The 22,878-nt window shown below is 45.8% G+C and overlaps 1 protein-coding gene across 1 annotated transcript in view; it reads left to right on the top strand.

The window, feature by feature from the left end:
• LOC311230437 (differentially expressed in FDCP 6 homolog) overlaps positions 1 to 22,878 on the top strand; it is a 132,401-nt gene that overhangs the window by 7,089 nt on the left and 102,434 nt on the right. The window contains exons 2-7 of the mRNA XM_084316708.1: positions 14,929 to 15,069; positions 17,447 to 17,626; positions 18,052 to 18,279; positions 18,880 to 19,026; positions 19,212 to 19,320; positions 21,941 to 22,128. Coding sequence (XP_084172834.1) covers positions 14,929 to 15,069; positions 17,447 to 17,626; positions 18,052 to 18,279; positions 18,880 to 19,026; positions 19,212 to 19,320; positions 21,941 to 22,128 — 993 coding nt within the window. The remainder of the gene's footprint in view (positions 1 to 14,928; positions 15,070 to 17,446; positions 17,627 to 18,051; positions 18,280 to 18,879; positions 19,027 to 19,211; positions 19,321 to 21,940; positions 22,129 to 22,878) is intronic.

The following is a 22,878-nucleotide window of genomic DNA, read 5'->3' as shown; positions in this document are numbered from 1 at the left end:
TTTGTGTTGAATCGCATACCCTTGTGGGTTGTGTGATTAGCTGGCTGAAACCGTGCAGGTCAGAAAATCTACTGAAGGCCTTGAAGACGGGTGCTGATTTACGCAGCATATCCGTGTTCCAGTCCCCAATAAGAATTTTTTCTACCCCCTCCACCCCAGCTAAACACCCATCAAGTGTGTCATAAAACCCACTCTGTTCTGGTGGTCTATAGATTGTGCCTACTAGTACTGGTTTCGCCCTGTCTAATAAGATTTCAATCCAAACAGTTTCAATTTCATCATGGTTAAGGTCAGTACGGTTGATGTATTTGGTATCCTTGTGTATATACACACAGACGCCACCTCCATACTGGTTCCTATCCCTCCTGACTATTGAGTAGTTTTCAATTTCAATCTCTGGATCCTGTACAGATGAGTCTAATTTTGTTTCTGTGAAACACAATATGTTAGCCTTACCGTTTAAAAACAACTGTTTGATTTCAGCCAGTTTCGGTCTCAGGCTATTTGTATTTAGATGAAATATGTGAAGTCCATTTTTGCTTGTAATAAGATTGACGTCGTCACAGTTGAGGTAACTCTGTTCAATTGTGTCCTGTCCTGTGGTGGGGGGAGGGGGGGCGTTGTTGCTGTTTGTGCCGTGGGTGGGGAGGGGGGGAGGGGGTGATGCTTTGTCCTTTGCTGGAGTCTGTATTCCTTTGTGTGAAAGCCCGCGATGTGGGGGGGGGGGGGGGCTGGTTGATTACAGATATGTCTGATTGTACTCCATTGTGGGGGAGGGGGGGTGCCTTTTGTCCTGGCCTCGGCCCGGGTAGACTAGCTGGCATGGCGTGGCGGGGAGTTACCGTGGTGTTAATGATGCTGGAGTTACGGGAAAATATGAGATCCAAGGAGGTGCCTGCTTTGTGGGTGGGAGGCATGGCAGTGGGAGTCAGGTCAAATTGTAGGAGGGAGACCACTGGGACCGACTGAGATGAGTCAGGCAGGTTGAAGTCGCCCAGACCAGGGAGATAGATTGAACACCTACCGTCAGTTCCCAGTACTTTCCACACGTCAAGCTGTGCTACTCATACGGTGAGTATGAGGTGCCCGGTATCAAACCCAGAACCTTACGATTCAAAGGCAAGCACTCTACCGAGCTACACAAGCACACATGTATCATAAGTAGTAGTGGGGCAATTATTAGGGACACAAAGCACTTTATTCTTTTTTTTTTTTAAACTTAAATTTTTATTAACATTTATAGACAAACAACACTTACACAAAAATGGAACCATAATACAACATTGTTAAACAGACATAAATAATAAAGTACAAAAAATATAATACAATTGTAATACCCAAGAAAATAAAAAATAAAATCAGAAAATGCTAACTAAGTCAAAAGTGTGTGACATGGGTTCAGAGACCCTCCTTGAACCTCTTTCCTCCTTTACCCTTCGCCCTCTTGTGATGCATTTGGTTCTTCCTCTGTGATGTCGTTTTCGTTCCCCTTGTAATCCTCCCACTTTCCCCATCTTTCTCCAAATTTCTCTTCCTGTAACCTCAGCATGTGTGTTATCCTCTCCATATCCTGTATCTCCTCCACTATTCCTACCCATTGTGCTATTGTCGGTGGGTCTTCTTTGTACCACAGTCTTGTTATTGCTTTTCTGGCCACTATCAACATTATCTTTATTAAATATTTGTCCCCCCCTTGTATTCCCTCGTGTGTCAGGTCTCCTAAGTAAAGCACCAGTCCTGTTTGTGGTAACCCGTATCCTAATATTCTGATCATTGCCTCCCCTATCTCCTCCCAATACCCCTTCAGCTTCTGACATCCCCAGAATATGTGTGTGTGATTTGCCCCCTCCTTCCCACACATCCTCCAGCATGCTCTTTGTGTTGGTGCATATTTTCCCTTCAGCTCTGGGGTTATAAAGAATCTGATTATGTTTTTCCATCCAAACTCTTTCCATATCCTCGATCCTGTTGTTGAATGTTGCACCTCGCATATGTTCCCCCATTCCTTCCCTGTTATTCCTATCTCTAGTTCTCTCTCCCATTTCTCCCTTATATAATCGGTCGTGTGTCCCTTGCTGGTCATTATAGCCCGGTACAGTGCTGATATTACCCTTCCTTTCCCTCCTTCGTATGCCCTTACTATCATCCTAATTATTCCATTCTGTTCTTCTTCCTTGTCCCCTCTTATTTCTTTATTATAGTAATCTCTAATCTGTAGATATCTGAAGTGGTCCCTGTTTTCTAGTCCAAAGTTCTCCTTTAATTTTTGTAGTGTTTGCATTTCCCCCTTCTCTATCATTTTGCATATCGCTGTTGCCCCCCCCCCCCCCCCCCCCCTCTCCCACCTCCTGAATCCATGGTCCAGCCTCCCTGGTTTGAATCTCTTGTCATGTGCTATCCATCTCAGAACCCCTGACTGCTTCTCTAATTTGTGTGTTTTTACTACTCTGTTCCATATGGTCAAGGTGCATTTGGTGATAGGATCTAACAGTCCCTCTTTTTCTTTGAACAGTTCCCTATCTCCCACCAGAGCTTGTACCTTGTATCCCTCCCCTTCTTTTTCAATGTCTTTCCATCTTGCCTCATATTTGTCGTTACACCAGCACATCACTGCTCTCAGTTGCGCTGCATAATAATAATCTTGTAGGCTGGGTACTGCCATCCCTCCCTCTTCCTTTGGTAGTTGTAGTGTTTTATATCTGACCCGTGGTCTTCTCCCCGCCCATATGAACCTCGATATCAGTCTGTCCCACTCCCTGAATTGATTCTGTGGTATTTGTATCGGTAGTGATTGGAACAGGTACAGTAACCTTGCTAGTATGTTCATTTTAATGACCTCTATTCTTGAATTGAAGTCCAAGGGCATTACTGTCCATCTCTCCAAGTCTCTCTTGATGTTCTGATTTATCTGTGTATAGTTCGCCTCAAACAGTTTCCCCACCCCTCTCGTGATGTTCACCCCTAAGTATTTAATCTTGTCCATGTCCCATCTTATCCCGTACTGTTCCCTAATTTCCGTCGTTGGGGTATAGTTCCATGCTAAGGTCTGTGTCTTTGTCACGTTTAATTTGTATCCTGAGTAGTGGCCATATTCCTTCAGTAGATCCATCAGTGCCGGGAAGCTCTTGTCTGGTTGCCTCATGTATACTATCACGTCGTGCGCAAATAGGCCTAGTTTATATTCCGTTCCCTTTATCCTTACTCCCTTAATGTCCTCGGTCTGTCTGATCAGTTGTGTCAGTGGTTCTATGAAAACGGCGAAGAGCGTTGGTGAGAGACAACATCCCTGTCTGGTAGCCCTCTCTAATCTGATTCTATCCGTCAGGCTGCCATTCACCTTAACCCTCGCTGTCGGTTCTTGATATAGCGCCTTGATCATCTTCATCGCCCTCCCGTTCAGTCCGAACCTCATCAATGTTTTATATAAAAATGTCCAGCTCACACTGTCGAATGCTATTTTCTGCATCTAAGCTAATCAGTACCGCGCTACCACCTTGTTTTTGTATCTCCTCTACTATGTGTAATGTCTTTCTCACGTTGTCCTGTGTCTGTCTCCCTTTAATAAATCCAGTTTGATCTTCAAGTTCAAGTTCAAGTTCTTTAATAGTTGTCATACAGAAGTACAGAATACTTTCATACAAAATGCTTCTTACTGTTACGCTCCAGAGACTGTGCTAGACAAGATAGTATCAAATAACATAATAACATAATATAGCATGAATTTAGAAGAAGAAAATGAGGTCACAGTGTTCGGTATAGACATATGTACAATGTTCTGAGTTACCATATAATATACAATACACAATACTATGCAGTGTACTAATGTACAGTACTATCTAGTGCAAGCAGAAATGGGATGAGGTACAATTTTAGGTACAATTTACAGTAAGGTGTACGAGTTGTAGTGCAATCCTTCATCCATAAATATAAAGTGTGGGGGGTGGGTGCTACAGTGTGTTTGTTTAAAGTGGGTGTGTGCTATAAAGTGTGTGGAGTGGGTGCTACAGTGTGTTTGTTTAAAGTGAGTGTGTGCGTGTGGATGTGTGTGCTATGTGCGTTTGGTGGTTGTTGTTGTGTAGTGTTCATTCATTGTTCGTTTAGCAGCCTGATGGCCTGGGGATAGAAGCTACTTCTGAGTCTTTCTGTGCTCGCCTTGAGACTCCGGTATCGCTTGCCTGACCGCAGCAGTTCAAAGAGGCAGTTGTTCGGGTGACTGGAGTCTTTAATGATTCTCTTAGCCTTGCCCTTGCAACGCTTGTAGTAAATGTTCTGGAGGGTGGGGAGCCCCCCTCCAATTGTGCGTTCGGCTGAACGTGTCACTCTTTGTAGTCTGCTTTGGTCTTGTGCAGTGCTATTCCCAAACCAGGAGGTGATGTTGCCGGTCAAGATGCTCTCTATTGTACATGAGTAGAAGTTCTTAAGGATCTTCTGGCTGACTTGGAACTTCCTTAGGCGCCTGAGGAAGTAGAGGCGTTGTCGTGCCTTCTTCACCACACTGTTAATGTGTGTGGTCCATGTCAAGTCCTCGGATATGTAGGCTCCGAGGTACTTGAAGCTGTTGACTCTCTCAACCGGTGCCCCGTCGATGCTGAGGGGGCTGTAGTCCTTGACCCCCGACCTCCTGAAGTCCACAATCATCTCCTTTGTTTTGCTGACGTTCAGGGAGAGGCTGTTTTCCTGGCACCATCCCGCCAGGACCTTGACCTCTTCCAGGTAGGCCCTCTCGTCGTTGGCAGAGATCAGGCCCACCACCACTGTGTCGTCAGCAAATTTGACGATTGTATTGCTACTCCGCTGAGCCACACAGTCGTGTGTGTACAGGGAGTAGAGGAGGGGACTCAGAACACAGCCCTGGGGGGCCCCTATGTTGAGGGTGATGGATGAGGAGGTGCAGTTGCCTGCTCTCACCACCTGGGGTCTGCCAGTCAGGAAGTCCAAGACCCACTGGCAGAGGTCATAGCCCAAGCCCAGGTCCCTGAGCTTGGCTATGAGTATGGAGGGGACTATGGTATTGAATGCCGAGCTGTAGTCGATGAATAGCATTCTCACATAGTTCCCCTGCCTCTTGTCCAGGTGTGATGCTGCTGTGTGCAGCACATGGGATATGGCGTCCTCCGTGGACCTGTTGGGGCGGTATGCAAATTGCAGGGGGTCCATGTTGATGGGGAGGGAGGAGCAGATGTAGCCCTTTACTAGCTTCTCAAAGCACTTCATGGCTATGGAGGTGAGAGCTACAGGGCGGTAGTCGTTGAGGCAAGCAGGCTTGGATTTTTTGGGTACAGGGATAATAGTGGACTTCTTCAGGCAGGTGGGGATGACAGCCTGTTCTAAGGACAGGTTAAATATGTCAGTGAATACTGGGGCCAGTTGGTCGGCACAGACTTTTAGGACGCGGCCGGGGATGCCGTCCGGACCTGCTGCCTTCCTGATATTCACTTTTTTAAAGGTCCGCCTCACCTCATGCTCTGTTACCCTGAACACTGCGCCTCCATCAGCAGCCGACCCCCCCCCCCCCATTGCCGAGGCTTGTGAGCTGGTGTTGTTATTACCAGCATCAAACCTCGCATAGAAGGTATTGAGGTCGTTTGCTAAGGAGATGTCACTGTTCAGTTTGAGGGAGGCGCCTTTGTAGTCTGTCATCGTTTTGAGCCCCTGCCACATAGCTCTAGAGTCAGCTTGTTCAAACTGGAGTTCAATTTTATCCCTGTAGCGCCGTTTGGCCTCTGACACTGTCCTCCTTACGTTGTGTCGCGCCACCTTGTGGTCATTCATGTTGCCTGCCACTAGGCCGTCATTGTATGCTTTGGTGCGCTCTCTCAGAGCTTCACGGACGGATTTGTCTACCCAGGGTTTTTGATTTGGGTAAACTTTCATTTTGGTAGTGGGGATTGTTTCTTTCACCCTAGTACAAACATAGTCCAGCACTGTCTCTGTGTAGACATTAATGTTATCTGTGTCGCGGAACACAATCCAGTCTGTGTGGGGAAACACTGACCGGATCGTCTCCTCTGACGTCACATCCCATTTCTGCACCTCTCGCGAGACTACGGGAGTACTTTTAATTCTCTGTTTGTACTTTGGTGAAAAAAAAAAATAATAATATGTCTGGCATAAACGTCTCAAATCTCTTTGATATTATCGATGTATACATCTTGTAATCCACGTTGAGTATGGACACAGGTCTGAAACTACTACATAATTCTCTATCCTTCCCTTCCTTCGGTATCGTGGTGATTATGGCTTCCTTCCACGAGGGGGGGCATTTTTCCCTCTTCCATCGTGTGTCTGAACGCCGCCCCTAACATGGGTGCTAATTCCCTTCTAAATGTCTTGTAGAATTCCGATGGGAATCCATCGCTCCCCGGAGATTTGTTGTTTTTAGCTCTACTAATTGCCTCTTCCAGTTCTCGTTCCGTAATTATTTTATTTAATTCTTCATTCTGTTCTTTCCCTATCGATGGTAACTCTAGCTTCTCCAGATATGCTTCTATTTCCTCTTCTCCCGCTGCTTTTGGCTGTGTGTATAGTTTCTCATAGTATTCTCTAAATGTCCTCTATTTCAGCTGGGTCTCTCAATATTTCATTAGTCTTTGTATCCCTTATTGTGTGTATCGTGTTCAACTTCTGTTGCGTCCTAATTCTCCTAGCCAACAGTCTGGTCGCTTTTGGTCCCCCTTCATAGTACGTTTGTTTCATGAACCTCGCTTTCTTTTCTATTTCCGTCAATAATTCCCTAAAATGGGAGGTAGGGAGATGGCTATGTGGAATAAGAATACTATGGTATTCTACCCACGCGACCGTCTTCCGGGGGGAGGGAGGGGGGGGGGGGGGGGGGTAATTGTGTTGAATGTTGTCCAGAGCTGCCAGACTCATTGTTTAATTTTCATTCTAGTGTGCTTTTCCAGGCTGTTCCCATTATTTCAATTGTATAGCCTACATGTCAGGATCCACTCGTATAAATCAGACAGATATGAATAACATAACGCTGGTCTCGTGGAATGTACGCGGTCTTGGGCAAGCTCTAAAGCGGGGCAAAGTGTTTGCGCATTTAAAGTCTCTTAACGCTGACATAATGTTTCTACAAGAAACTCACATAAAAGCTACAGAACAGAGGCGACTGAGGGCTAACTGGATATCTCAAGTTTACCAGTCACCTTTCACATCCAAAGCTAGAGGTGTCGCTATTCTTTTTCGCAAGAATATCCCATTCCAGCTTTCCTCAATAGTCACAGATCCAAATGGCAGGTATATTATGATTACTGGAAACATACATTCGTTCCCTATCACTTTATTGAACATATATGGCCCAAACACTGATGATCCAAATTTCTTTCGCAAAGTATTTGATTTAATTCCAGACCTAGGCACCACTAATTTATTAATGGGTGGAGACTTTAATTGCTACCTTGACCCATATTTGGATAGACTCTCCTCCCGCACCCCAACAGCAATAGCTTCTGTCCTAACATTAAATAATTTAATTAAATCTAGAAACATAGTAGATATCTGGAGACTACAACACCCAACGGACAAAGACTATTCGTTTTTCTCGCATGTCCATAAGTCATACACGAGAATTGATTATTTTTTAGTGGATGCAAAATTAATAACTAACATTGTGAATACCAAATATCATAATATAATAATATCGGATCACAGTCCAGTTTCACTAGAAATAAAGCTTGCTTTGCCCAAACAAAGCTACTGTTGGCGCTTTAACCCGTGGCTGCTCACAGACCAAGAGTTTATTAACTGTATGACAGCTCACTTGGAGGAGTTCCTTGAGTTCAATGACACAGGGGAGGTCTCAGACTCCATACTCTGGGAGACTCTTAAAGCAGTAATGAGAGGTCATATAATTTCCTTTGAAAGTTCAAAAAAAAGGGAACAGCGCCATCGTCTGGTGGAAATCGAAAACACACTCCCGACCCTTGAACAGACTTACAGGAACTCTCTTTTGCAAGAAGACTATAATAAGATCCTGAATTTAAAGTATGAATATAACCGCATTCTTAGTGGAAACATCGGTAAACTCTTATTGAAGCTCAAACAGAGACATTTCGAACTGAGCGACAAACCAGAGAGGCTGTTGGCCAGACAGTTGAAAGGAGCACAGGCGAGCCGTGCAATCCACAAAATTTTATCTAAAACAGGTGATTTGTTAACTAACCCTAAGGAAATAAACAACCGCTTTAAAGAATTTTATTCAGAATTATACAAAACAAAGTCTCAGGCCACTAACGCAGACTTTACAATTTTTTTTACTCTCTCAACCTGCCAAAACTGGATGAGTCATCCAGGTTAGAACTCGATTCAGATTTTTCAGAGAGTGAGCTAGTTGAGGCAATTAAGTCATTCCCCTCTGGTAAGGCAGCAGGCCCAGACGGATTTGGCTGTGAATTTTACAAGACATTTCACAAGACACTTGCCCCAATCCTACTCAGAATGATCAATGACTCCATTAAGAATAACAGATTTCCGAACTCTCTGTACGAAGCAAATATATGTATCATACTGAAGAAGGGCAAGGAGGAAACAGAGCCTGGGAGCTACCGGCCCATCGCCCTCCTTAATTTTGATCAAAAATCGATCACAAAAGTATTAGCCAATAGATTAGGGAGACATATTCCATCAATTATACACCCTGACCAAACAGGGTTTATCCCAGGCAGATTTTCATTTTGTAATGTGCGTCGGCTCCTGAACAATGTTTATACCAACCACGAGGACAACTCCAGAGCGGCCATTTTGTCCTTAGATGCAGCCAAAGCGTTTGATCAAATAGAGTGGCCCTACATGCTCGAGGCACTTAAAAGATTTGGATTTGGAGACTCTTTTATTGCATGGGTCAAAATACTATATCTCTGCCCGACATCCTCCATCCTCACTAATAATGATAAATCTGGACCTTTTGACTTGCAACGTGGGGTCCGACAGGGCGATCCGCTTTCTCCCTTACTATTCGACGTTGCTCTGGAGCCCCTCGCGATAGGAATCAGGAGCCACCCCAATATTAGAGGCATTAAGATAGGGGACATGGAAAGCCGGGTGAGCCTTTACGCTGATGATACATTGTTATATCTTTCAGACCCAGAAACCTCTGTTCCTCCCTTGTTAGATTTCATTGAATCATTTGGTAAGCTTTCTGGCTACACAATCAATTGGGGTAAGAGTGAGTTCATGCCTCTCTCGGGCGGCCTGAACTCAGACTTTCTTAAGGCTCTACCATTTAAAGTAGTAAATGACCATTTTTCATATTTAGGACTCCGAATATCTCGAAATCCCAAACTCTTATTTAGACTTAACTATGCTGACATGCTCACAAAGTTAAAACTCAACATAGAGAAGTGGAGGACCCTGCCCTTATCTATGGTGGGGCGTATTAACGCAATCAAGATGGTGTCTCTTCCTAGATTCTTGTATCTATTTCAAAATCTGCCAATCTTCCTCACTGCAGCATTCTTTAAGAAACTAGACTCTATTATTTTCCCATTTGTATGGGGATATAAAACCCATCGCATATCAAAAGGACATCTGCAGAAGCCTACACAGAAGGGAGGCCTAGGCCTCCCTGAATTCAGGAATTATTATTGGGCAGCCAATGCTAGAGCTTTGACCTATTGGCAGAGGGGACTCTCGGGTGAGACACCATCTAATAACTCCCCCCTGTGGCTAAACATTGAAGCCACAGCAGTAAAAGGCTCCTCTCTCTGTACTTTACTTTTTTCTAAAACAGAATCCCCTCAAAAGCTAATTGGTGACAATTTTATCTTAAGGAACTCACTTAGGATTTTGAATCAGATAAGAGGTGTTCACAAGCCACCAAATGTCTGTATGTATACCCCTATATGTCATAACCACTCCTTTTTGCCATCTCGGACAGATGGGGCGTTTGCTGTCTGGAGGGACAAGGGACTCACGACCCTTGGAGACTTGTACATAGACAAACAGTTTGCATCATTCGACCAACTGAAAACAAAATTTAACATCCCTAACTCCCACTTTTTTCGATATCTCCAAATCAGACACTATGTCAAAGAATAAATTCCACATTTTGAAACCATGCCAGAGAATTGCCCATTCTATGATCTCCTGAAGCTTCCTCCAGACTCCAGACACCTGATATCTCGCTTTATGTCCCTGTTTTCCACCTCTGTGTCCACTGACCATCTGAGAGATGCCTGGTCCACTGAGTTGAATCTAGAGGTGTCTGAGAACATATGGAATGAAGGTTTGACTAGAATCCAAACTTGCTCGATCAATGCTAGGTACAAATTGATTCAATTTAAAGTCATCCATAGACTCCACTATTCAAAGACCAAACTACATAGAATTTATCCATCTCTTTCTCCATTATGTGACAGGTGTAAAGTTGCAGAGGGCTCTTTAACACATCTCTTTTGGCTCTGTCCTCATTTACAAAAATTCTGGGGTGAAATATTCCAGTGGTTTTCCAGGGTCTATGGAAAGGACATTCCCCCTGATCCAGAGTTGGCACTCTTTGGGTGTTCAGAGACTGCCGTAAAGGTACACGAGGGAGGAACAACAGACACTAATGCTCGGCATGGTAGCTGCAAAAAAAATGATTCTAACCGATTGGAAATCACCTACACCCCCGTGTTTCCAGAAATGGCTCAATGAAATGATCACAATCATACAGATGGAGAGGATCCGCTATTACAGATCCAAAGAGCACAACAGGTTTTCGGACATATGGAGCCCATTCATTGACTATCTGAAGGACAAATAACTGCACTCTGCAGAGACTCACCCCTGTATATCATGTTTGACCTGCACCTTGTAACACCTGGCTATACAACACACTTTAATGCTTTGAGTTAAGTCACACTGTTATTTTATTTTCCTGTCTGGCAGTCCTTTTCGTTTTTTTTTGTTTAGTTTTGTCTGTTTATTTTTGTTCTGTCTCCTCCTTTTTGTTTTGTCTGTTCTTGTCTAGTAAACTGAGAAATAAAGTATTTAAAAAAAAAAAATTCCCTATTTATCCTGGCCTTTACTTCTTTGATTTCTCCGAGTGTTTCCTGTTCTTTTGATATCTGGTGTCTCCCTTCTAGCTTCTTCAGCTTCCCTATCAGATTGTGATATGTCTCCATTCTGGCCTTCTTCAGCATTGCTGTCTTCTCCATCAATTTCCCCCTTATCACCACCTTCAGTGTGTCCCATAGAATGTTCGGATCTACCGCCCCGTTGTCATTTATGTCAGATATATGGCACTGTGATCCGATATGTCCGCTACTCCTATTCTGCTCTCCCGTACCCTGTAACTGTCCCCCGTCGTCATCAAAAAGTAGTCTATTCTCGCATATGTCACGTGCGGGTGTGAGTAATGTGTGTATTCCCTGTCCATGGCGTGCATCCCCCTCCAAACATCTGTAATTACCATTTCCGTCAGCTGAATATTCATATATCTACTGATTGGTGCCCGTCCTTTTCTAGTACTCGTGGTGTCTAGGTCATGATTCAGTACTACATTAAAATCTCCCGCGCATATCAATATCCCTTCTAGTTCCATCACTATCATATCAAAAATGGTCTCATATAAATCCCTCTCACTCTCTGGGGGTGCATAAACATTCACTAATGTAATCATTTGACCCTCCATTTTTCACTTCACCAGAACAAACCTTCCCTCCTTGTCTCTTACTTCCTTGATCAATTCAAATTTGACTGTGTTTTTGATTAACGTGATTACTCCTCTCCTCAGGTTCCGTTTAAAGGAACTATAGTATGCATTTTCATATCCAAATCTCTTCAGTTTCTCATGATCCTGTGCTACCAAATGTGTCTCCTGCAGAAAAATCACTTCCATCTCACTTTTTTTACATTTCAACATCACTTTGCCCCTCTTTATCGCATTATTCATTCCATTAACGTTTAACGACATCATTTTTATACCTTTAACCATTGTCATCTTTCTTCTTCTTTCGTCTGTCAGTCCCCCCCATGTCACATTCATTCCCCCCTCCGGTTGTAGCCTCCGCTCTCTTCACCGAATACATATAATGATTAACATAAATAAAAAACATAAACTTTACATAAAGTGCTCCCAAGGCGTTCGGGGGGTCCCTGTGTCCCCCCCTGTCCCCTGCTGGTGGGTGAGGAGTAATTGCTCTCCTAGTGAGAGGCCTCCTCCTGACGGCTTGGGGGTTTGAAACCTTTACCCCCAACCGCTCGTCATATTTGTCCAGCCTTCTTACTGTTTTTATTGCTGTCGAGCTCCTGGTCAAAAGCGCTCTGTCCTTCATTCTGATCAAAGACCCCCATTTCCTAGGTCCCTCTCAATGTGGCTCATATGTTCCAATGTCCCTCCTTCCTCCCAAACCCGTGTGTGGTGTCTTCTGTGTACCCCTTCTTACTTTCTTTTCCTCCCCTCTATTTTCTATGTGATGTCCATTTATCCCCTTAATCCCTTCCAACTGTGTTACTCGCAGCGTGTGTCTATGTATTTGTTTCAATATGTTCTGTGTTCCGTCTATCATACCTAATTATATTTCCATTTATTTCCTCCATCAGCATGTGTATTATGTGTCCATGTATACGTTATGTTCGTTCCTATATCCTGCCTCTACCTGGGAATGTGTGTTTATGTATATGTTATTTCAGTTTCTATATTTTGTCTCTATTTGGATAGTTTTTTCAATCTCTTGTGCGTGTACTCATCTGTTCGTCTCCTCCCGCCTCCTCTCCCCTCCTTCTCCGTCTCTGGCCTCCTTGTCCGTCTCCGCCTTCGGTCTGTCACGTCTCACCTCGGCCTTCTCCTCTCTCCTCCCTCCTCTCCCAGGTTTCGATCTCCTACTCTGGTCCATCTGCGTGCTTTCTCCAATCTCTGCTGCAGGCTCAGCGTCTGGCCCTCCTGTCCCCTTCCTTCTCCGTCCTCCGCCATCTGCATCCCCCGTCGCCTCATCTCCTCCACCGCCTCCCGCGCCGTCGCGTACGTCACCGTCCCTTCCTTCCAGTGAATCCTTAGCGAGGTCATGGGTGATTGGAATTTCATTCCGTTTTCTTTCAGAATTCTCTTCAGTCCCGCGTAGGACCTGCGTGTTATTGCTACCGCTGTCGAGTAATCGTGATCAAACGACAGTCTTTTCCCCTCGATTTCTATCTTCTTGGTCCACGCGGTTCTGAGTATCAATTCCTTAATCTCAAATCTCAGAAAGTTAATAATCACCGCCCTCGGAGGTCTGTCTGGTTTCGGTCTCGGAGCCAACGCCCTGTGGGCCCTCTGTATCTCCATTTTTTCCAGTCCCGTCTCCTCCAGTTGTTCCTTGATAAGCTTTTCCACATATTGGGTCACCGATTCCCCTTCGACTCCTTCTTTCAATCCCCATATTCTGATGTTTTTTCTCCGTGACCTCCCCTCCATGTCCGTTATCTTTGTCTCCATCTGTTCTTGTTTTTGAATCGCACACGTTAACACCTCGTGTATCTCTGTGTTCCATTCCTCCGTTTGCGCCGTTCTAGTCTGTACCTCTGTTACGTTTCTGTCCTGTTCCGCCATCTTCTCATCCACCCTTTTGAGTTCTGTATTAATTTCACCTCTGAAGTCCTCCTGTTCCTTCCTCAATTCCTCCCGTAACTTCCCAATATCATTTCTTATCGTGTCCGAGTTCAGTTTTATGGTCGCCTGCATCGTGTCCGAGTTCAATTTTATGGTCGCCAATATCCCGGCCTGCATGAGCACGGCCCATCCTGGCATTCCCTTGTCCGTCTCAGCCGAAACTCCCCCTTCCTCCGCCTGCCCCTTCTCGGTCTCGCCTCGGGGGTTCTGCTCCATCGAACTCTCCTCTTCCTGTGAGTCCTCCATTTCTCTTTCCTTCATAATTGTTTTCTCCTCCTTCCTTCTCGTTTGCATCTTAATTTTTAATCACTTTTCGTCACTTTTCGGGTCTTTATTTCTCCGTTTTTCACTCTTTTGACCAGGAGCCTCACCGCATGCGTGCTACCCTTCCGCTCTCATACCGGAAGCAAAAGCACTTTATTCTTGCTGTACTTAATGACTCACTCTCCCACTCACACACACAGGCACATTTTATTTCAATGAGATAATTGAACATTTTGACATCTACGCTAACAAAATCACTCTTATCACGAAAGCACAACTTTCCACTATTATTGAGGTTATTGAATATCTTGTGTTCTTTGCTTATGAAATATTCACCTTCATAGATAATGTATTCCTCTATACTTTGGAAATATTGAGGTAGGCCTATACAAAATAAGGTAACAATGTTTTATCCAAAATAATATAGTTTTTTCGCCCCTTACATAGACATGGCCAGGGGAGCTTAGGGCTCAGCTCAGGGAAACCAGCATGGAGCAAGATAGGTCCCACAGAAAGGACGAAGCTAGTAGTGGAGCAGGTATGTCAACAACAAGAAGTTGTGAGGTGTACAAAGGCTGTGGCCCAGGCTAAGCAGGGATAGTGGATGATGTGTTTCCTATGTGTTTTTGGAACACATTTACATGGTTCCAGAGTAAGCCCTGCCTGAAGAAGACTATAGTAAGCATAATATATCCCTGGTCTGAAGCTTAGTAAGCCTAATATTTCCCTTGGCCAGGGGGTGTACCCCTTTGATATTTGGCTTACATGACTTTGTGGTGTGAGACTTTTACTTTTGCATATTCACATGTGATTGCAATAGCTTGAGCTACATGTAATTACATGTAATAACATGCAAAAGCAAAGTTTCACGTATATAATACCATGACAATGTCACAGTTGAAATGTCACGGGTAAAATGTCACAGGTAAAATGTCACAGGTGAAATTTCAGATGATATGTCACAGGTGAAATCATGCAAAGGCATGTGGAAACTATCACACGTGGAGGGAAATGTGCATGAGAACAAACATGAGGCTTTTCCGCGAGGCTCAGAATGAAACCCTGTTCTCTGTGTTGCTGTATGCTAGGTCTTGTCCCATAACCTGTACACCGTCTTGAACATCCCTCATGACCCTGTGACCCTAGAGGACCACTTCAGAGACGATGATGACGGCCCCGTCTCCAGCCAAGGCTACATGCCCTACCTCAACAAGTTCATCCTGGATAAGGTAATGTATGTGTAGCAGGATGGATTATCCCTGCTTCGTGGGAACGGGTGTGCACAGCCACTGGGTAGCGAGACACAGTAGAGCTCCGTCTGACTGCACCTTCGTCTTTGGGTCTGGAGCGTCAACTGGAGGCTGGCAGTGGGAGTGGATGGGGCCCGGGATTTACCAACCTGGTCTGGTACTCTGGTCTTCCTCGCCCTTCCAGGGCGGTCAGCAGTACTCCCCAACTCGCTCTCACTTCCCCCAATACCTCCTTTAACCCTCCCACACCTAGTGACTGAATTGTAAATAAATAACTTAGTTCCTCCCGCAAGCAGTACCCTCCCTCGGTGACATTAGAAACCTTATAGTAAAAAGGGAAAAGTTGGATAGGAAGGGGTTAATTGTATTAATGTTACCCACACCAAAAGAGTTGTTCATAGGCTCAGGAATGGACACGCACACAGAACTCCCATCTAATTCTTTATCGTTACTTATACTGGTCAGTTACAAAGATTTAATAGCAATGGGTCAAATAGAATGAAGTCTTACTATTACCCAATTTGTAACTCAATACCTTATAGACACTTAGATTATACACCCACACCGTATAGAACCAGGTATTGCCGACCCAAGTATAGTATACTTCAATGTGCTTGACTCATCACCCACGTCTGGGTTAGTACCAGGGATAATACCTCTCTCGGGCTTTAATTATATGGTAGTGATAATACCTCTCTAAGGCTTTACTTATAATACAACAGGTCGGTAACCTCCTCACAGGGGAAGGGTTAATTAGATGGGAAAATATTATTAAAGAACAAACACGTTATCACACTCAAAGAAAATGAAAAAGGTGGGCCCACTTTACCAAACAAAAGTCCTATACTAATGCCGGCATGTAATGTTTATGGGGTACCCCTATGAACTGTAGTTAGCAACATTAGCTTTGCCCATAGGCCGCACCACACTGTGTACTGTGCAATAGGATCCTGAGCACCGAAGCGCTAATGTACTCAACCAAGATGGCGGCCTCGCCGCACCACCACTGTCCGGGTGGTAAGATGGCGTCGAACGCTCTCGTCACCGGAGCTAGCAAGCGGTGTGGGGCAGAGGGAGCAGTAGCGGGCTGAAGGCGCGTGCTGGGTGATGGCGACCTCTGCTGGACGGGACGAACTCCCGTGCTGGGCTGACGACCGCCGGTGCAGAGCAGATGTAGAACGCCGGTGAAGACAGGCTGCTGGCTGCCGGGGCTGGGTTGACGCGCGATAATAATCTGGGCCCTACCTTAACTGAAGCTACTCTGTGGGTCCTAGACAGCCCTCCTGCTAGCCGAAACATACAACGACGCAGGGTGCCTCTAACCACCGGTCCTCTTCAAGCCACGCTGGCTGGGCACCTCACTGGAGGGGATAACGTTAACATAAGCCAACTCTTGGCTATACCGCTTTCTTCTAGGATAACTCGTTGTATCACTAGGGTTATTCAGTGGGGACATGCAACACGCTACTACGCTTATATTTCTAGTATAACCCGTAATATATTCAAGTTCAATGTGTTCACCCGTGTGGCCCACAACGGGGCTCTTTCAAGACACGACCGACCAGGTCCAAGTCCAATGTCGAAGAGGCTGGCTCTCCTCACTTCCGTTCCAGTTGACTTGCTTCCCTCTATGCCTCTCTCGTGCGCTCCGCCTTCCACCGCCGCCCCCTGCTGGTACCGCCAACTAGCCCCACAGGAAGAACTGGGTGGATAGAATATGATTCAGTTTACTGTTTATAATCCATATTCCAGCCGGTGAGAGAAGGAGAAACCTGCGTCATTGTTCGAGGGAATATCAATGGAAACTAGTTAATATGTCTTTGTGCACAAAGGGGAGATAAAAGGCAAGTCAGCACTTCTGAATAATAGTCACATATTCAGGGTGCTACATATGGATAACTTACTTACATGACACTATCTGAGTTGTTCTGATGCAGTATAAGCTCCAGCGAACACGTACCTCAAGATGACAAAACACACACACACACACACACACACAGACACACACACACACACACACACACACACAGACACACACACACACACACATATACACACACATGGCTACACGCATGAAAAGAAACACAATCTTTTTTTATTTCAACAGGTTTTACATACACAGACAGACAGACAGACAGACAGACAGACAGACAGACAGACAGACAGACAGACATACAGACAGACAGACAGACAGACAGACAGACAGACAGACAGACAGACAGACAGACAGACAGACAGACAGACAGACAGACAGACAGACAGACAGACAGACAGACAGACAGACAGACAGACAGACACATTATTCTCTCACTCACACACACACACACACACAGCTACCCCCCTCTGTTCCTAACAGGTGGTGGAGGGCACGTTTGACAAGGAGAAAGTGGATGAGCTGTGCTGGACTCTGTGTGCTAAGAAGAACTACCGTCCTGCAGCCACGTTCAGCATCCAGGAGAATGATGCCTTCCACCTCTGGTGTCTCTTCAACTTCCTGTCGGAAGAGAAGTATCCCCTGGTGCTGGTCCCTGAGGAGGTGAGGGCTGCCTTCCTCCAAGGGACTCCTTAGAAACTGGGTAAATCGGCCCCTACCTTAACCCTAACGCTTACCCTCATTGGACCTCGCAACCCACCTAACCACCCGTTGGATGATGTGCATTACGTACATGAGATATCCAGGTTTTTAGTGAGGACTCCCTTCCTCTACTCTGTTTCCTCCTGTCTTCCTGATCTGCCCAATCCAGCAGGCACAGTATGGAAAGGTACCAGGGCATGAGATTGTTTAGGGATATGGGTGCAGTTATGTGCTTAAGAAATCTACTTTATTTTGGTTAAGGACCCCTTCATGCTCAATATTTAACCCCAATTAAATTCACCCTCTACATAATCCTGTTAACCAGGTGTGAAACCTGAGTAATTTCAACATGCACATGACAGAAACTATCCCCTATGTCTCCTCAGTTGGAGTATCTACTGAAGAAGATCTGTTCGGCCATGAGAGTGGAGCTGAGCTGTGTGGAGGTGGAGGACTTCATTTCCCAGGAGACCGTGCAGGAAAGAGGCATCACAGTCTGGGCCTTCCTGGACTTTGTCAACTCAGGGAGGCTGACCAGGGGAATGGAGAGAGAGGCTGTTACCATGGCGATAGAGGAGGTGTACCAGGAGATAGTGGGCAACACCATCAAAGAGGTGTGTGTGTGTGTGTGTGTGTGTGTGTGTGTGTGTGTGTGTGTGTGTGTGTGTGTGTGTGTGCGCGCGCGTGCGCGCGTTTGTGTGCGTGTACATGGCATAGTGTATTCATAACACATGACACAAATAATGAACTATGTGCATTAATATGTTTTGTTTTGGTATATGCAGATCTACTGTATCTATATGTGATGTGTGTGTGTGTGTGTGTGTGTGTGTGTGTGTGTGTGTGTGTGTGTGTGTGTGTGTGTGTGTGTGTGTGTGTGTGTGTGTGTGTGTGTGTGTGTGTGTGTGTGTGTGTGTGTGTGTGTGTGTGTGTGCGCGCGCGTGCGCGCGTTTGTGTGCGTGTACATGGCATAGTGTATTCATAACACATGACACAAATAATGAACTATGTGCATTAATATGTTTTGTTTTGGTATATGCAGATCTACTGTATCTATATGTGATGTGTGTGTGTGTGTGTGTGTGTGTGTGTGTGTGTGTGTGTGTGTGTGTGTGTGTGTGTGTGTGTGTGTGTGTGTGTGTGTGTGTGTGTGTGTGTGTGTGTGTGTGTGTGTGTGTGTGTGTGTGTGTGTGTGTGTGTGTGTGTGTAATCAGGGTTACCTGTGGAAGAAGGGCCATGTGCGGAGGAACTGGACGGAGCGTTGGTTCACCCTGCGGCCCAACAGCCTGGTGTACTATGTCTCTGAGGACCGCAGGGAGTGTAAGGGCTGCATTGAGCTGGACCACAACTGCTGCGTGGAGGTGATGACAATGATGATGATGGTGATGATAATTATAATGATGATGACAATGACGATAATGATGATTATGATGACAATGATGATGAAATAAAGACAATACTGTAGAAGGTGAAAAACACAAAAACATTCATCTTTTCTCCATCATAATCTAATATATAATCAGAATCAAACTGAACTCATTTTCAGCTTCTGCCGGAGAAGGAGGGGAAGAGGTGTATGCTCTGTGTTAAGACCCTGACCAAGGCCTATGAGATGAGTGCTCCTGACACCAAGCAGAGACAAGAGTGGACTAACGGTGGGTGAATCAAGACAGAGGGAGTTGCTAAAATAATGATAATACAGTCATTTGATTTTGCAAGGAGCAGTTTAAGTTTCAGGGTTCATATTAATCAAACTTTTTGAACTTGGGCGACTGGGTAGTGTAGAGGTCTAAGTACTCGGCTACCACCGCAGAGACCTGGGTTAAATTCCCGGCAGTGGTCACCTCGGTTAATCGTCCCTACGAACACAATTGGCAGTGTTGGGTTATGAGTCCTGGACTTTGCAACAGCGACTCCTACCCGTCGGTCAGGGCGCCTGTTCAGCAGGGAGGGGATCTGGGGATCACGTTAGGCTCTCCTATTGAAACTTCGACAGTAGGGCAGCATGTGGTAGTCTACACCCTCCCCAGACCAACAGCAGGGCAGCATGTGGTGTGGTAGTCTACACCCTCCCTAGACCAACAGTAGGGCAGCATGTGGTAGTCTACACCCTCCCTAGACCAACAGCAGGGCAGCATGTGGTGTGATAGTCTACACCCTCCCCAGACCAACAGCAGGGAAGCATGTGGTGTGGTAGTCTACACCCTCCCCAGACCAACAGCAGGGCAGCATGTGGTGTGGTAGTCTACACCCTCCCTAGACCAACAGTTGGGCAGCATGTGGTGTGGTAGTCTACACCCTCCCTAGACCAACAGTTGGGCAGCATGTGGTGTGGTAGTCTACACCCTCCCCAGACCAACAGCAGGGCAGCATGTGGTGTGGTAGTCTACACCCTCCCTAGACCAACAGTTGGGCAGCATGTGGTGTGGTAGTCTACACCCTCCCTAGACCAACAGTTGGGCAGCATGTGGTGTGGTAGTCTACACCCTCCCTAGACCAACAGTAGGGCAGCATGTGGTGTGGTAGTCTACACCCTCCCTAGACCAACAGTTGGGCAGCATGTGGTGTGGTAGTCTACACCCTCCCTAGACCAACAGTTGGGCAGCATGTGGTGTGGTAGTCTACACCCTCCCTAGACCAACGGTTGGGCAGCATGTGGTAGTCTACACCCCCCCCCAATCAACAGTAGGGCAGCGCAATGACCAGGAGGGAATCATCATAACGACTAAACTGGGGGATGGGAGAAAAGTATTTTTTTCTTTTACTACAGATCAGATTTAGGATCACTAAACAGTAAACAGGGCACAGCGTTCTTTTTTTCTATCTACTTTTTTCTCCTCCTTTTTCTGTGATTTTTCTCCCCATCCCAATTTACCTCTCATGCCAATTCTCCCTCCCATGTCCTGATCGTTGCTCGCATATGCCTCCCACTGGCCGGTTGTAGGATAGAAGCCTTGCATCACATGTCCCCTCCAATACATGTGGAGGCAGCCTGTCACATCTTTTCACCTGCCAGCGCGGACTCTCATTTTGGCAAGGAGTAACGTGTAGGAGGCTCACACTGCCCCCGCCATTTTCCTGACTTTGCTGTGCAGGCGCCCCAACCGACCTGTAGGAGTCGCTGTTCACAACGACCAGTCTACCACCCGACGACTTCCCACCCGCTAACTCTGCCAATTGAGTTAGTATGACGGCCGGCCCAAGCCGGAGGCAACGCCGACAGCCGGATTCGAACCCGGTGTCTCTTGCGTTGGTGACGAGCGCAATGTCTGCTGCGCCACCCAGCCGCTTGGGGCACGGCTTTCTTGAAGTACCTTAACACATTGGTCGCCAAGAACGACTTACGCCGTTTTTGTCCGCCATGCATTGAACGCCAACAACGGCGTAAATAGTTTTTTGGGATCAATATTTCATTTTTTCGCCATGGCATTCAGAATTCATCCAGTCTCCCTCCGGACTGCAGCGGCACCCTGTATGAGATTGCAACGCCTCAATACCGCCGCCTGGTGGGTGGTCGGGCGAGTTACACTCTCTCCAAAACCGGAAGTGGCGCTGGTGCATCGAGGAAATCCCTCCGGCAGTAATATCTTGTTATGTGGATCCAGACAAACACTATAGTGCATTTGGATCGCTTTCTAAACTCAACAATCGATATGATATGATCGATATGATAATTGGGATATTTTTCCTCCAGTCTCATCGGCGAACGGTAAGAGGACACTAACGTTATTTTCAGCCCGATTGTTTATTCATTTCACTGCAAACCATCTGATCAATGTATCAACCCATACTAAATAAAGGCGTTACTGATGATCAAGGAATTATAAACGACCCCCCCCCCTCCTTTCCTTCACGCATGATGAAGCATAATGTATACCGATCATATACATTTACATTTTTTAATATATCGTGTATAGGAAAGAAACGCCAATCGATAATCTATCATATGCGTCAGGGCCTATAACTCTCGTTTTTGGAATTACAGCAGAAAACCTTAAAAACATACTTATATTCTAGACGGTATTAACACAACAATGTATGAATGAAAAAATATAACGTTCCCACATCCTGAACGATAGATAATCGATGTTGAATGGGCCATAGTAATGTCGATATAGCTATAATATTTAAAAAGTTATAGCCCTGCAAAGTAAACATCTCCATAGGCTTTCAACGGTGGCAGACAATGATGGGCACAACCCCGGCGCCCAATGTGTTAATGTTCAGCACTTCTAAACTTCATTGTGTTTCATTAATTGACCTCCTGACCTACAGCCATCCAGACTGCCATCCGTCTGTGTGTGGAGGGGAAAAGCTCCCTGCACAAGGACCTGAAGCAGCACAGGAGAGACCAGAGGGAAGAGCGAGAGAGGAGGCGGGCCACTAAGGAGGAGGAGCTGCAGAGACTCCACCTCCTGCAGGGGGAGAGGGAGTCCCAGCTGGCTGAGCTGGAGTTGCTGCAGGTGCAGTGTGTGTGTGTCCAAAGTATTTGATATTGTCCAGCGTGTGTGTGTGTCTGTGCAAAGTATGGGATAGTGTCCAAGGTATTTGATATTGTGTACATAAGTAAGTATCAAAAGTTAAAGTACACATTCTACATGACGCTCTTGTATTTCAATGCTTGAGACCTCAATCCTTTGTGACAGACTCTGGGGTGTTTTGAGCTGTCACCAGATTGGACATAACAAAATACACACGGCACAAGGTAGAAGCAAGAACCTCTTAACATGCTTAAATATTTTTTTACTTGAACTTGAGAACTGCATACTTGCATGCCTGACATATCGTCATGTAACTCAAGAAACGAGGCACGGATCTTGTCGAGTGAGGTGGCGTTTGAATGGCAACAAATAGAGCTTTAAATCAGTAATTTATATGTTCGGCAAAAAATGCAGCCCGAGCTGCTAGACGCTCGCAAAGTGTCGTGACTTTAGTCTGTTCCACTGGCGGGCCGTTGCATTTTAAGAGGTTTTAACAGCAGGTGTATTGCTGTTTAGGGGAAAAGGAGAGGTTAGTGATATCGTCAGCCAGTCCTTAATGCGTGAGAATTGTCTTGGTTTGTTAGCGGGGTTCGGTACACAAAGAGCGCTTCTCATACGGGCGGGGGCTGATCCGGGAGAAGAGACGTCAGGCAAGCAGGGGTCATGCGGGTTCTCAGACGATCAGGGGTTATAGCACAGAGCAGGGTCCTCCTTCCAAAAGCAGACAAACAC

Source organism: Notolepis coatsorum (assembly GCF_963971535.1).
Source record: "Notolepis coatsorum genome assembly, chromosome: 6".
NCBI classification, from domain to species: Eukaryota; Metazoa; Chordata; class Actinopteri; order Aulopiformes; family Paralepididae; genus Notolepis; species Notolepis coatsorum.
This window is presented reverse-complemented; position numbering and strand designations above follow the sequence as displayed.